This window comes from Meles meles, chromosome 2, assembly GCF_922984935.1.
Source record: "Meles meles chromosome 2, mMelMel3.1 paternal haplotype, whole genome shotgun sequence".
NCBI classification, from domain to species: domain Eukaryota; kingdom Metazoa; phylum Chordata; class Mammalia; order Carnivora; family Mustelidae; genus Meles; species Meles meles.
In genome coordinates, this window is record NC_060067.1 from 126,232,648 (window position 1) to 126,248,885 (window position 16,238).

At 37.2% G+C, this 16,238-nt stretch overlaps 1 protein-coding gene across 1 annotated transcript in view; it reads right to left on the bottom strand.

Moving 5' to 3' along the window:
* Positions 1-16,238, bottom strand: part of DCHS2 (dachsous cadherin-related 2) — a 251,765-nt gene that overhangs the window by 35,891 nt on the left and 199,636 nt on the right. Inside the window, exon 14 of the mRNA XM_045987317.1 lies at positions 3,348-3,461. Coding sequence (XP_045843273.1) covers positions 3,348-3,461 — 114 coding nt within the window. The remainder of the gene's footprint in view (positions 1-3,347; positions 3,462-16,238) is intronic.

Here is a 16,238-nt window from a genome sequence, read left to right on the forward strand (position 1 = left end):
CTCATCTAAAACAGGAAAATAAATTCTAGATGCACTGTAGATGTAAATGTGAAACAAAAGAAAACTATTAAAACTTTTAATTTTTATTTATTTATTTGATAGACAGAGATTACAACTAGTCAGAGAGGCAGGCAGGGAGAGAGAGGAGGAAGCAGGCTCCCTGCGGAGCAGAGAGTCTGATGTGGGGCTCGATCCCAGGACCCTGGGATCATGACCTGAGCTGAAGGCAGAGGCTTTCACCCACTGAGCCACCCAGGCGCCCCCTATTAAAACTTTTTTTTTAAATTTAAATCCAATTCATTAAAATATAATGTGTTATTGCTTTCAGAGGTAGTGGTCTATCATTCCTCAGTCTTATGTAATACCCAATGCTCATTACATCATTACATTATGTGCCCTCCTTAATGTCCATAACCCAGGTACCCCCTTCCCTTCAACCCCCTCCCCTCCAACAACCCTCAGTTTCTTTTTCTATGATTAACAGTCTCTTATGATTTGTCTTCTTCTCTGTTTTGTCTTGTTTTATTTTTTCCTCTCTTCCCCTGTGATTCTCTGTTTTGTTTCTTAAGTCCCACATATAAGTGAGATTTTATGATAATTGTCTTTCTCTGGTTGACTTCTTTTGCTCAGCACAATACCCTCTAGTTCCAACCAAATCATTGCAAATGGCAAGATTTCATTTCTTTTGATGGCTGCTTAGTATTTCATGGTGTGTGTGTGTGTGTGTGTGTGTGTGTGTGTGAGAGAGAGAGAGAAAACTTTTAAAAGACAATGTAAGAGTATTTTCTTGATCTCAGGATAGGGAAGAGTTTCTTCACTTTTAAGATGGGAAAATCATAAAGTAAAAGACTGATTAATTCTGACTCCTCAAAATAAAAATGTACTAGTAAAAGAGTGAAAGACAAGTCACAAACTAAACAATATTTGCAACAAAAAACAAAGGAGAAATGCTAGTGAAGTACATTAAAAATCCTTATACTTCAGAAAGAGAAACACGAACAACCCAAACAACCAGTAGAAAAAATAGACAAAGTGTATCAATATGCATTTCACATGGGAGAAAACTAGAATGGCCAATACACTGTGAAAAAATACTAACATTCATCAGTAATAAAGAAATGCAAATTACAACCACAGGGAGATACCATTTCACACCCACCAGATTGGCAATAGAAAATAGGGCGTAAACAACCTTGATAGCTCTCATTCAGGGCTGGTGGAATGTAAAGTGGGACAAACCACTTCATAAAACAATTTGGCACTATCTGTAATGCTGAACATATGTATCCTCTGATGTATATGCCCAGCCTAGACTCTGGGGCCTGGAGAACTCCTCACATATGCACCAGAAGACATGTATGAGGTTGTTCCTCACAGCGCTTGTTATTATATCCCCAGACAGGAAAACCTCACTGTCCATCAATGGCAGAATGGATAAATAAGTTGTGACATAGACTTAAAACAGAAGGCCATAAAGAACTGACAATGAAAGAGACCCATCTGCACGCATTAACATGAAAGAATCTAATTTTGAATAAAAAGAATTGAATCCCAATAAAATAACACAGACTATGAATCCATTTACATACAATTCAGAAATAAACCAAATTAAACAGTTTTATTCTATAGAAATGCATTTACGATAAGTCACAAGGGAATGATTATCCCTGAAGTGGGGATATGAGTCAGCCTGCAGCAGTGGACAGAAAGGAAGTGATCGGAAAAGGGCTTAAAGGGAACATGGGTGATAATGACTGTGTTCTGGTTTATAACCTTGGCAGCAGGTACGTACCTTTTGTATTCCTCTTTAATGCATGCCTAGGCTTAAGAACTACAAACCCCAGTCAAAGTGTTGAGCAAAAGAATCAAGTCATAGACGAGAGGACATTAGCAGGATTCTATCATGATCTTTAAGTCAAGGACATAACACATCATTTAGAGATTCAGACACAGTTGGAAAATTACCAAGAAAGAAAGGCAGCGATTGAAGCCAAATTCAGACGAATGGTTATGGATTGCCTTGGGTTAAAGAAGAGAGACATGATGGGGAGGGATACACAGGGAATTCCTGAGATTCTAGAAATGTCTCATGTCTGGAGATGGATGGCACGTACATGTCCATTAAACAGTTTTCTACATTTTAGCATATCATCTTGCAGCTGTTTCACAACAAACTTGTGAAATAGATTTCAACATAAAGAAGTATTTAATTGTAAAGTGGAGAGTCTCTTTGGACTAATCCTAGGCATATTTTACCTGAATTTTCATTTAGAGACTCCAGAAAAAATAAAACCAAGCCGGGCCATGTTAAGGGTCAGGTGGCAGAAGGATGGGTGTAGCCTGGAAAATTGTACAAACTGCTACTCTCCTTCTTTCTAAATGTTCTTATCTCATTTCCTTTCCCAGGACCTTCGGACAGGTAGACTGTGAGAAGCTTAAGGCTGGGTAATATTCACAAATGACTCTCTTGTCAACAAGCTTCCTGCGCCACCCTCTAACCAAACGATGGGGCAAAGAGATGAAGAGCTAGCAGGCTACCTCAGAAAGGCTGCTGACCAAAGATGGCATGGACCAAAGAGTCGTAACACTACCCAGGATGAGGCAGCCTTTGCTTAAGAAACAACTCCCTCTCAATTTTTCCCATGTGCATGTAGTACAGATTACATAAGGCAGTTGTATGGTAATACAGAAATTATTAAAAACATTCTTCTTGAGGTTTGACAATGCAACAGTAGATATGTATCTACTACATAGTTGTTAGTCAAAAAAGTATGTTTCAAATAATCAATTGGTATTCATTTAAAACACAATAATGGTCTTATTAAAGTTAAATTTAATACATGCTGTATTTGGAAGTAATTTCTTTACCACCACATAGAAGCCTCTCCAGCTGTCCTTTTTTGTTGCATTGTTGACATTCAGTGGCGAATTAGAAAAATCTCATGATGAAAATGCCCTATGGCTAGACATGTGTGGTTATTTTCAATTCAAACTCAGTATTGATGGTCTCCCTCCTATATCTCCCATTTTCCCAAATAGATGAGTAAATTATAAGTAGAAACCAGTTTATCTTCAAAAATTCAAAGGGTAGGCTAGGTACTACCTAATTTGGAAATGTGAAGAACAGGATTCTTAGCGAGTACATGTAAACAAATAAGTAGTCTTAATTTCCCACACTTTCACCACATCTAGCATAAAAAAAAAAATTGTTTCTTATTTACCTTTCAAATTATTTACCTCTAATTTTTCTATCTTTCAAATTTTGAGTTTCCTTTGCAGAAGTATTTCTTACTAGTGACATTAAATGGAGCAGGAAAAAAGGCTATTACAGGAGAGAAAAGGATCACCTGAGTTGGAGCACAGGGAAAAAACTCCATCTTCATTTCCACTAAGAATGGAATATTTAATGCTGTCATGTATTGGGTCAGGAGCAACAGCTTTTACAGTCACAATAGAAGTACCTATAAAAATTAGGTAAAAAAAAGAAAGAAAGAACTTTAGGAAAAGAAAATTTCAGGGAAAAGCAAGAGCAAACACTGTGTATTTATTATTTGCTTACTACACTTTCATTTGTTCATTCATTCAGTGATAAGTCATTGAGTGTCTTCAATAAGCGAGATCCCATGCTAAGTACAGGAGACAGAGTGACAAATAAGTTAGGAGAGATCTCTATCTTACAGTGATTATTAACTAAAGGAAGCAGACAGTTAATAAACCATTAAGCAAATATATAATCAAAGTAGATCTCATATGTGCTAAGTTCCCTGGAAGAAAAAAAATGTAATGTGATAGAAAACACACTTTTATGGAGGGAGGGCAGACATATAACATTTCAAGTTATGGGGAACAAACGGATTACCCGCATGAAAGAAGAATTAGCAAGCACTGATAGAGGCAATGACATTATTGGTGTGATGAGAGCTGGGATTTCATTGGAAGGTTCTCAAGAATCCATTCCAGCCTCAAGTTAGCTCTTTGTTGTCCTCATGTAATATCTCATGCCATTTGCTGTTCACCTCTGTTTTACTCCCTATCCTGGTTCCCATTTGTCCTCCTCCTTTAACTGCCTGTCCTTTTAAATTATTTTTTTTATTTAATCAACTTTATCGAGGTAATATTTACACACAATAATATACACATATTTTAAGTATACAGTTATATGTGTATACAGTTTTAACAGCTATATACACCTGTGTAACCACCATCAGAATCAAGATGTAGAATATTTCCATCACTCCAAAAAATTCCCTCTTGACTTTTTGCAGTCAGTTTTCTCTTACTTCTGGTCCTGGGAAATTACTAATTTACTTTCTGTTTCTTTGTTTTGCCTCTAAAATTTTATACACATAAAAATTTTACAGTATCTCTCTTTTGGTCAGCATTATCTTTTAGGAATCAAACATGTTATTCTGTATTTTAAGAGCATTACATTTTTATTGTAGAGTGTATTCTACTGAATGGACATACCATAGTGTGTTGATCCACTTTTCCACAGATGGACATTTGGATGGTTTTCAGTTTGGGGCTATTATGAATAAAGCTGCTATGAGCATCCATGTAATAGTTTTGTGTGGACATATGTTTTCCTTCCTGTCGGGTAAACACCTAGCGTGAGTGTGTGTTTAACTTTATAAAAAACTGCCAAGCTATTTTCCAAAGCGCTGCTATGCCATGTTACATTCCTGCTAGCAACATATGAGAATTCTGGTTGCTCCATATTCACTGGTATTGTCAGTCTTTTTAATATTGGTCATTCTAGTGGATGTGGTAGTTACCTCACTGTGGTTTTAATTTTAATTTCCCTGATGTCTGATGATGTTGTGAATCTTTTCATGTGTTTGTTGGTCATTTTCACTCTTTCTTAAGATTCATCTTTGTTCTTTGGTTCTTGTTCTCACCCTCGACTTCGGGAAACTTTTTCATAGTTCTTTACTGGTCCTAATTGTCTTATTCTTGGCCTATAACTTACAGCATCTACTTTGGACACCCACTCTGGCAGTTCCCTTGCCTCTCCTCTTACTTTCATGCTCCCTGGAAGGATGTCATCTGGCATCCTTGGCCAAGGTAGCATGTTGTACTAAGTACTCTTCAAGAGGCCCTCGGACAGCTAAGTGTGTAGCAATGGGAGCCTGATTTAGGATGGTGTCAGCAAGGCACAAGAGGAAAAGTAAAAGGAAGCATTTGATAAGAACACAAATGTTTCATGACGTCAGAGATGAGAACAGAGCAGGGATCATTAACTCAGTGCCTTTGGGTAAAAGTAAGAAGTTTGGACAAAAAAAAGAGCCAGTTGGTTGGAGAAGTCTCAGCTTCAGCTCATCACTGCCAGTAGGGGAGGGAAACAGGCTTCAGGATGCTTGAAATTCTGGCCTTTTTAAGAGAAACTCAACAATTCATATTTATTTTCACATGAAATCTCCCTATTTGTAAATGTCAGAAAATAATTTAACTTAGGGGAAAAATTAAGCCATCATATGGGTCAAACAAAACACAGCTGTGGCCTGAGTCTGCTCATTTACCATCTCTGAAAAAGAAGACGAATCTCTCCTTTTTGTTATCAGCCTTTCTAGTTTCTAGATTATGGTACTTATTTGTCATCCATGGACTTGTACTGAACATATTCATAGACCAGTCTATCTTTCCACTAAATTGGACTAAATTCAGTGAAAACACAGAAGGTTTCCTATCTATCTGTTCTATATATTTGTGCAACTCTAGATTAGTTTTGCTTCTAAAATTTCATATGCTTGAAAAACCACAAGGTAGCTGTCTTCTTATGCTTATATGCCTTTTTGAGAATCAGTCACATTGTTCTTTATATCAAAAGTTTATTCCTTTGTGCATAGTGGGTGCTCAATAAGTGTGAGAAGAAAGAGGTAACAGAGGGGAGGGAGGAAGTAAGGGATGGAGATACTCACTGAAGTGTTCTAGCCTTAAAGGCTCAAAGAACACCTCTCTACCTACACAGCCCTTCTAAACTGACAGCAATTATTAAAAAAAAAAAATCTGGAGTGCCTGGGTGGTGCAGTCGGTTAAGCCTCTGACTCTTGATTTCAGCTCAGGTCTGTTAGGGTGGTGAGATCAAGCCCCATACAGGGATCCATGCTTAGCTCAGGGTCTGCTTGAATTTCTCTCTCCCTCTTCCTCTGCCCATCCTCACTGTGCTCTCTCTTTCTCTTTCTCTCTCACTGAAATAAATAAATAACTCTTTAAAAAGTTAAATAAATTTAAAAATCACTGCTATAATACACTGAGAGTGGCATTTGCAGCAATTAAAAAAAAAATCATAACACCTATTCAAGACCCCTGCTGGGCTTCCACATTGACTTCTACTGCGCAGGCCCCAAGGAACAAGCTTGAAAGCCATCTTGTACAGGTTACAGTAAAAAAAAAAAATCCCTAAGCAGGCCAAATCAATAGATACATTATTTTTCCTGGATACTTAAAAGGGTTTCACTAAAAAGAAGAGAAGAAAGAAAAGGCCCTGGAATAAAGGCTATTTTCCCTAGGAGCCTTTTCAACACAACATTCAAAAACAAATGCAACGATCACATATGAAAAGAAACAAGTATGTGGTATTGTTCACAAAATCAAAAAGGCATAAAATAAAATTCATTATGGAGAAAGAACCAGAAAACCCAAACTGAATATATGACACTCTCTAAAAAACGTTTGTTCAACACAAACTGTGACAAAGTTTTAAAATCATTTATTGAAGCTTCCAAATGGTGGTTCTTTTCAAGCCATTTTCAAAGTCATTTAGTGACAACATGAAGAATTTTAATTAATCGTGGTGGAATCAGGTTGCTGCACATGATCAGAATCTTTCAAGTTCCATTATAATCTATGGCTTATTTTGTTATATTTTAGGAGACATATTGTTGATACAAAAATGCCTTCCATTTTCAACAGGAATATGCCTTTACAGTATGCAGGATATTTTATCTTTAGTGCTCAATCACAATTCTGTGCTTCCTGATACAATTTTGTTTTTAAACACAGGAAATTTTATTTCCACTGGCTTGTCAAATGTTCTCAAGAATGGCAGTAAGAAGAGAAACAGCTATGCAGGCAAGATGTACCATCTTGCTGATGGCCTTTCCTCCAAAGCTTAGGATGTTTTAATTATACACCTGATTACAAAACAATACATGGGGCTCCTGCATATAAAAAAAAAAAAGGATGAGCACAGAATTGTAAAAAAAAGAATCACATATGGACTCCCTCATAAAAGGAGCAATCTTATTTTTACTACAAATAAAATGTTAATGATATCAAATGAAATTTTAGTGCAGAAAGAATTTCATTCAAAATACTTCATATACTAAAGTCAGCAAAGAGCTGCAAATATTTATATATGTTCTTCCTCAGATGATGTTTAAAATTAAGACTGCCCTCCAAAAGAGGAAATAACTAAAGAACCTTGAATCCTTCTACATCTTGGCTTATCCATGCTAATTTTACTTAATTTATTTTTTAAGTAATCTCTGTACCCAACATGGGACTGGAACCCACAAGATCAAGAGTTGCAGGCTCCACTGACTGAGACAACCAAACACACCAGCTTATTGTGTACATTTTATGTATGTATGTATGTATTTGAGAGAAAGAGAGAGAGAGAGAAAGCATGCTAGCTTGGGGAGGGGAAGAAGAAGAGGGACAGAGAGAATTTCAAGCAGCCTGTCATGGGACTTGATCTGAGCATGGAGCATGGAGCATGGAGTCTGTCATGGGGCTTGAATTCACAACCCTGAGATTAGGACCTGAGCTAAAATCAAGAGTCAGATGCTCAACCAACTGTGCCACCCAAGTGCCCCATGCACATTTTAAATGAAAGTCTGTCTCTGGGCATCTAGAGAAGATTTAAAATTACTGGTCATTTCATACCAAGGTAGAAATGATAAAATGAAAACCAACACTGTACCTTTAATTCCCATGAGGCAAGTGAAATATACCAAAAAAATTGCATTTTCAGCTTTTATGAATTTCACTGTAAGTCTAATATTGCACCAGAAAGTATAATATATTCAATGTTCTTGTTTTTTTCTTCTTTACAATCAGTTAAAAAACTAATACCATCTACAGCAACAATGAACAATCTATTTAACAGAATTATGTAATGGTTAATGTTCTGTGACTAGAATAATCAATAGTCATGGATGTATTTAGGTAAAATAATAATACAAACATTTTATTCAGAGCTGTTCATAGTAAGTACTTCTAGAGTTTTACTTTTGTCACTTCTAAGCAATGTAAGAATTTTCTTATTGATGACTGACTTGAGATTTTTTTTAAACGTTTGGATGATTTTGAATTGTCCATTCTTTTAATCATCCAGCCACTGATATGCTGAACATATTTCAGACCTTTAAGAAAGCTGGAAGTGAGATCAGCAAGATGGCTGAATGAAGCCCAAGACCTCATCCCCTATAGAGAAACTGAATGAACAACAACAGCGTATGGTCCAAAAAGCTTTTATGAAAACTCCAAGCCAGAAGGGTATGGTATGATATATTCCAAGTGCTGAAAGAAAAAAAAACTCACCAAGAATACTATATCTGGCAAAACTGCCCTTCAGAGATGGGAGAGAAAGATCTTCTCAGATAAACAAAAGCTGAGAGAGTTCACCACTACTAAAGCTGCCTGACTAGAAATATTAATTAAACACTTCCAGTTGAGATGAATGGATACTAGACAGCAAGGTGAAAGCATATGAACATGTGAAGCTCTCTGATAAAGGTAAATATATAGACAAATACCAAATCTCATAACACTGTAATAGTGGTGCATGTATCACTTTTAATTCTGGTATAAAATTTAAGAGATAAAAGCATAAAAAAACTGTAACTACAAAACTATGTGAATGGATACAAATATAAAGAGATGTTTGAATTTAAGTTGCTACCAGTTTAAAACACTGTTAAAACTGTAAGATGTATTATATAATCCCCATGGTAACCACAAAGAAAATATCTGTGGAAGAAGCACAAAAGGAAATAAGGGACTCAAAATGTGTCACTACAAAAAGACCATTGAAACACAAGGGAAGGCAGCAAGAGAAGAATAACAAAATGAAAAACATACAGAAAATACTTTTTAAATGGCAGTACCAAGTCATTCCCTATCAGTAATTTTTAAAAATGTAAATGGATGAAACTCTCCAATCAAGAAACATGGAATAGCTGAATGGATTAATAAAAAACAAGATCCAAGTATATACGCCTACCTAGAAACTCACTCTAGATATACAGACAGATATAGGCTGCAGGAGGAAAGACTGAAGGAGATAGTCCATGCAAATAGTATCCAAAGGCAAGAAGGGTGGTTATACTTACATCAGACTAAACAGAAGGATGTTACATAAAAAGTTCTATTCACCAGGAAGATAAAGCAATTACAAATATATATGTGCCTAACAGCACAGTACCTAAATATATGAAGAAAACTCTGACAGAATTGAAGGGAGAAACAAACAGTAACACAATAATAGTAGAAGATTTCAATACTTCACTTTGAATAATGGATAGAGCAACCAGATAGATCAATAAGGAAACGGAGGACTTGAATAACATCATAGACTAACTGGACCTAAGAGACATAGACAGAACCCTCCAGCCAACAACAGCAGAATAATCATTACCAAGTATTACACATTCCCATATGTACACTCAAAAGCACATGGAACATTCTCCAGGACAGATCACATGTTAGGGCTCAGCACTAGTTTTAACAACTTTAAGAATATTAAAATCGTACCAAGAAACATTATGATGGAATGAAAGTAGAAAGGAAAACTGGACCATTCATAAATATAAGGAAATTAAATAACATACTCTTGAACAACTAGTAGGTCAAGAAAGAAAGCTAAAGGGTAATTAGATAATATTTTGAGACAAATGAAACAAAAGCACAACATACCAAACGTGGGCTGTAGCAAAAGCAAGACCAAGAGGGTATTTTATAGCAATAAATGTCTACATTACAAAAAGAAGAAAGAGGGGCACCTGTGTGGCTCAGTCAGGTAAGCAGCCAACTCTTGATTTCTGGTCAGGTCATGATCTCAGGGTCCTGGGATCCGCTGGCATCAGGCTCTGTGCTCAGCGGGGAGTCTGACTAAGAATTCTCTATCTCTTCCTCTCCCCTCTGCCCCTTTCTTCCTCCCCACCCTTAAATAAATTTTAAAAAGAAGAAGAAGGAGGAGGAGGAGGAGGAGGAGAAGAAGAAGAAGAGATACTGCAAATAAACAACCTAACTTTACAACTCAAGGAACTAGAAAAAGGAGCAAACTAAAAGCAAAATGAATATTAGAACAGAAATAAGTGGAATAGGGGCACCTGGAATAGTTTAGCGACTGGCTTTGACTCAGGTCATGAATCCAGGGTCCTGGGATGGAGCCCCACATCAGGCTCCCTGCTGGGCAAGAAACCTGCTTCTTCCTTTCCCACTCCCTCTAACTGTGTTCCCCCTCTCCCCGTGTCTCTCTCTGTCAAATAAATAAGAAATAAGTGGAATAGAGAGTAAAGAACAAGACAAAAATTAAAAAAAAACAAACTTAGAGGTTTTTTTTTTAAAGACTTTATTGATTTGAGACAGAGAGATATCACATGTGTGTGCTCACCCTTGAGCACAAAGAGAGGGGAGGGGCATAAGGAGCGGGAGAGGGAGAAGCAGACTCCCCCCTGAGCAGGGAGCCTGACATGGGGCTCCATCCCAGGACCCTGAGGTCATGACCTGAGCCAAAGGCAGATGCTTAACTGACTGACACACTCAGGTGCCCTGAAACTAAAAGTCAGCAAAATTGACAAATCCTTAGCCTGGACAAAAAAAGTAAGAAGCCTCAAATAATAAAAATCAGAAATGGAAAAGGAGATATTACAAATGATGCCCCAGAAACAAAAAGTATCATAAGAGACTACTATGAACAATGATACACCAACAAATAAGATAGCCTGGGAGAAAAGAATACATTTCTAGAAACACACATGCTATCAAAATTGAGTCTGAAGAAAGAAAAAAATTCTGAAGAGATGTATAACTAGTAAGGAAATTGAATCAATAATCAAATACCTCTCTATAAAGAGAACCAGATGGCTTCACTGGTGAATTCTACAAACCATTTAAAGAAAAATTAACACAAGTCTTTCTCAAACTCTCCCAAAAAATTGAAGACAACCCTTGCAAACATATTTCATGAGAACAGCATGATTCTGATACCAAACAGAAATACCATGAGGCAACTACAGAGTAATATCCCCGATGAATCTAGAAGCCAAGATCTTCAATACAATTCAGCAAACTGGATGCAACAGCACATTAAAAGGATCGTATATCATAACAATATGGGATTTATCCCTGGGAAGTGACGGTGGTTCAATGTATGAAAATCAATGTGATACACCACCTTAACAGAATAAAGAATAAAAATCACATGGTCATCTGAATACATGCAGAAACGCATTTGGCAAAGTTCACCACACTCATGATAAACACACTCAATAAACTAGGAACATAAGGAAATTACCATACGTAATAAAGGCCATAGATGAAAAACCCATAACTCTAACATCCTATTCAATAGTGAAATCAAAAAGCTTTTCAACCAGGAGTAAGGCAAGAATACCCACTCTCACCACTTCTAAGCAACATAGTACTGAAAGTCCTAGCCAGAGAAATCAGGGTTTGAAATTAAAAGCATCAAAATTGGGAAAAAAAAGAATAAAATGGTTAGTGACACGATCTTATATATAGAAAACCCTATAGATTATGCGTGCATGCACACACACAGAATTGATGAATGAATTCAGCAAAGTTGTAGAATACAAAATCACCACACAAAAATCAGCTGTGTTTCTATGCACTAACAGTGCATGATCTGAAAAAGAAATCAGGAAAACAATCCCATTTATAGTAGCATGAAAACAAATAGGATAAACTTAACCAAGGAGGCAAAAGTCTTGTTCACTAAAAGCTACAAAATATTGCTAAAATAAATTATAGAAGACAAAAATAAAGGGAAAAATATTCTGTGTTCATGGAGCGTAAGACTTACTATTGTTCATGGAATACAAGACTTACTATAAACAAAACAATCTACAGAATCAATGTAATCCATATCAAAATCCCAACAGTATTTTTTACAGAAATAGAAAACAAGAATTTTAAAATATGTATGGAATCTTAAATTATTCCAAATAGCCAAAACACTCTTGAGGGGGAAAAAAAAAAGCTACAGGTTTCACATTTACTAACTTCAACAGTACGGAGATATGGTAATCAAAACAGTGTGGCACTGATATAAAGACCGAGGCATAGAGACCAATGGAAGAGAACAGAGATCCCAGGAAAAAAACCCTCATGTGTATTTTCAAATGATCTTGGCAAAGGTGCCCAAACTACACAATGGGACAAAAACTACACAATGGGACAGGTTGTCTCTTTAACAAATGGTATCGGATATCCACATTCAAAAGAATGTATTTGGACCTCTACCTTAACACATACGCAAAAATTAGGTCAAAATGGATTAAAAACCGAAGTGTAACACATGAAACTGTAAATCTTCTAGAAGACTTAGGGGGAATGCTTCCTGCCATTGGATTTGGCAATGATTTCTTGGATATGAGAGTAAAAATACAGGCAACCAAAACAAAAATAGATGAATGGGACTACATCAAAATGAAAAGCTACTACATAACAAAAGAAACAATCAACAGAGTGAAAAGGCAACCTTGGAAAGGGAGAAAATATCTGCAAACCCCCTAAGTGGTAGTGAGTTAATCTCCAAAATATATAAGGCACTTCTTCAACTCATAAGCAAAAAAAATTTCTTTAATGAACAAAGGACTTGAGTAGACATTTCCCCAAAGGTAACATAAAAATTACCAACAGGTTTTTCAAAAGATGCTCAACATCACTGATCATCAGGGAAATGCAAATCAGAATCACAATGAGTATCACCTCACACCAGTTAGGATGGCTGCTATAGAACAAAAACAAAAACCAGAAAATAACAAGTGTTGGTGAAGAAATGAGGAAACTGGAATCCCTGGACACTCTTGGTGGTTTTACAAAATGGTGTAGCCACTATGGAACACAGTATAAATGCTTCTCTAAAAATTAAAAGTAGAGCTGTCCTATGATCCAGAAATCCCACTGGATATATATCCAGAGAACTGAAAACAGGATCTCAAAAGATGTCTGCACACCCATGTTCACTGCAACCTTATTTACAATACCCAAGAGATAGAAAAAACCTAAATGTCCTTTAGTGGAGGAGTGGATAAAGAATGTATAATACACATACAGTAAAGTATTATTCAGCCTTTAAAAAGAAGGAAATCCTGGGGCACCTGGGTGCCTCAGTTGATTGAACGACCAGCTCTTGATTTCGGTTCAGGTCAGGATCTCAGGGACTTGGGCTCCACCCTCAGTGTGGAGTCTGCTCGAGATTCCCTCCCTTTCCCTCCATCCTTCTACCCTTCTTCCCTTGGCCTGTGTGCATAATTATGTGGAAGTTTCCACCAATTCACAATGTCTGGTATATCTTCAAAAATCTCATTTAATTGGTTGTGGATGTCTGGGTAGTAGGAATTTTTAAAAGCTCCCCAGGTGTCTCTACGGTGATTTACCACGTGGATTACCACAGCACCCTCCTAACTCAGATCTCTCCCCAAGCCTTCACCAGACCTCCAAAGTCAGCTAGATATAAAAGCTGTTTTGTCATTCTTTTGGTAATTTAAAGGCCATCAACATCACACTGGAAAGCTCACGAGAGCCTCTACAACTGTTTACAATTAACAAGCAACTGTCTGATTATGAGCTTGGCTTCCTGTGTCCTTTCTTCTAGAAAGAAAGACCGGATCATCCTGGTATGACTGTTGTAATACACTTGGCAATCACAGTTCTTCATATACATAAAAACTGACATTCTGACCTACGTATCAGACTCTTTCTTATTTGTTAGTAAGTTCTGACCCTGGGGGAAGAACTCCCTGGCTTGTTAATAAATGAGGTCTTGAACCTATAATGGCTGAGGCCCAGGTGTAAGACAGGTTAATTTGCAAAGATGAAAGCTGCCTTACAAAGCATTTATCTTTTTTTTTTATTTGTTTTATTTATTTTAGAGAGAGACAAATAGAGAGAGCATGAGAGAAGGGGCAGAGGGAGAGGGAGAGAGTCTCAAGCAGACTCCCAGCTGAGCATGGAGCCCAATGCAGGGCTCAAGCTCAGGAACCTGAGATCATGACCTGAGCCGAAACCAAGAGTCTAGTCTTAACCAACTGAGTCATGCAGGTACCCCAGGATGTTTATCTCCGTCTGAGATAGGCTGACCCCTTCTAAGGCATTCTTTTCTGTCTCCTCCAGAGCTCTTTGTGGGAGGACAGGTGAGGAAATTCCATTCTGTTTGTAAAGAGCTGGCTAGATAGCACTCGCACCAACCAGTTTCATTCCAAATATGAGACTGGCCTTACATAAAATAATGAAAAAGGGATGACAGGTAATATTTGCGTCTCTTTTTTCATAATCATAAAAATGATGTTGGCCCCTGTTCCAGAGTTCTGGATGACATAAATTATAGGAATTCTTCCCACAACGTCCACAGTTACAGGAACTTTGTCACCTTAAAAGGTATAATTATTATCTTGTTTGGAGTCAGAACAGAGCAGAAGGAAATAATGGGGTTTTAAACGTTGCAAGTATTTCACTGATTTATAGAATAGCTATGTAATAACCAATTGCTCTGGTAGGAATTTGTACCCAGTGAACCTGAGAGAATTCAATGAAGGATTGAGACAGAGGAGGAGAGCAATAAGAACAATAAAAACAATGACCAGCACACGGTATGGCCTCATTTAATCCTTATAGAAGCCCTGGGAGGAAATCATTATCCTGTCTACTTTATAGGAGAAAGAGAGCTTGTTCACTGGGAGCGTGAGCCACTCAGCTATACTAACTTCTCTCACACAATCTGCCACATCCATGTGCCTGGCTTACGAAGAGTAAGAGCCCAAATTTACTGGATGTTACAAGAGGGCCAGAAGATGGGGTTGTCTGCTGAACCACCAAGATTAGATTTGTATATGATACAAAATTAAATAAACATAATTGACTAGTTAGAATGCCCCCATGGGTCAGAGTGTTTTAATTTTATTTCAAGATTTTTAAGGTCTGAGCATTTACTTTCAACTACAGTACCCACACCATTAATAATGTCATTTTCCTCCCTCATGAGAACTAAAAGAAATACATGAAGTTGTGAACAGTCCTCACCGGAGACTGTGACTGCTGATTCAGCCTCATCATCAGAGCACTGGAAGTGAAACAAGAAATAAATGTTGGCTTCTAGGAGGTTCATTTAAATTGTTTAATGGATTGAAACACCACAGACAATGAAGTGGTTTATTTTTCCCTTCAAAAAAATTCAGGCAGTTCGATTTCCTCTCACCTGGGTCGAAGAAGAACAGACCAAGAGTAAAGAGAAGGGAATCACTTGGCTTTCAACTGTCTTCCATGTTGCTGTAGAGGCAGCCTCTCTCTTGGAGGCAAATGGTATCCAGGAGAGTGACTCTTTGGGTGAGTAAGTGAACACATCATGACCAATTCTTAAAGAGATTTTACCTATCAAAGAGCTGCTTTTCAAACAGGAACTATATACACTGAGCTAGTTATCATTTTAACAGTTGATGTTAAGTTTAGCGTTGTCAGTTGATGAATACAATGTTTGTTCTTTTTGAAAGACTTTTGTTTACTTATTTGTCAGAGAGAGAAAGACAGTGCGCAAGCAGAGTGCCAGGCAGAGGGAGAGGGCGAAGCAAACTCCCCACTAAACAGGGAGCCAGACATGTGGCTTGATCCCAGGACCCCAGGATCATGACCTGATCTGAAGGCAGAGGCTTAATTAACTGAGTGCCCCAGGCGCCCCAGATGAATGCAATGTTAATCAAGACTCAAACCTGTGACCTTTCCAAGAAATGTTAAACAAATATAAATACATCCGAGTTACTTGTTTCAACTTTTCATTTTCTTAAGAGAATATTTAAATGTTAAAATTAGTTTGGGGTGATGAAAATGTATGATAATACAAAAAATAATTCATTCATGATGTCAAGTGATATCTGGTGGTAAGATATTTGAGTAACCCACAAAAAATTTAAACTTCCAATAAGCACATATTTTTTCATTTGAAAATAAATTTGGGGGTGCCTGGGTGGCTCAATCGGTTAAGTGTCTGACTTTGG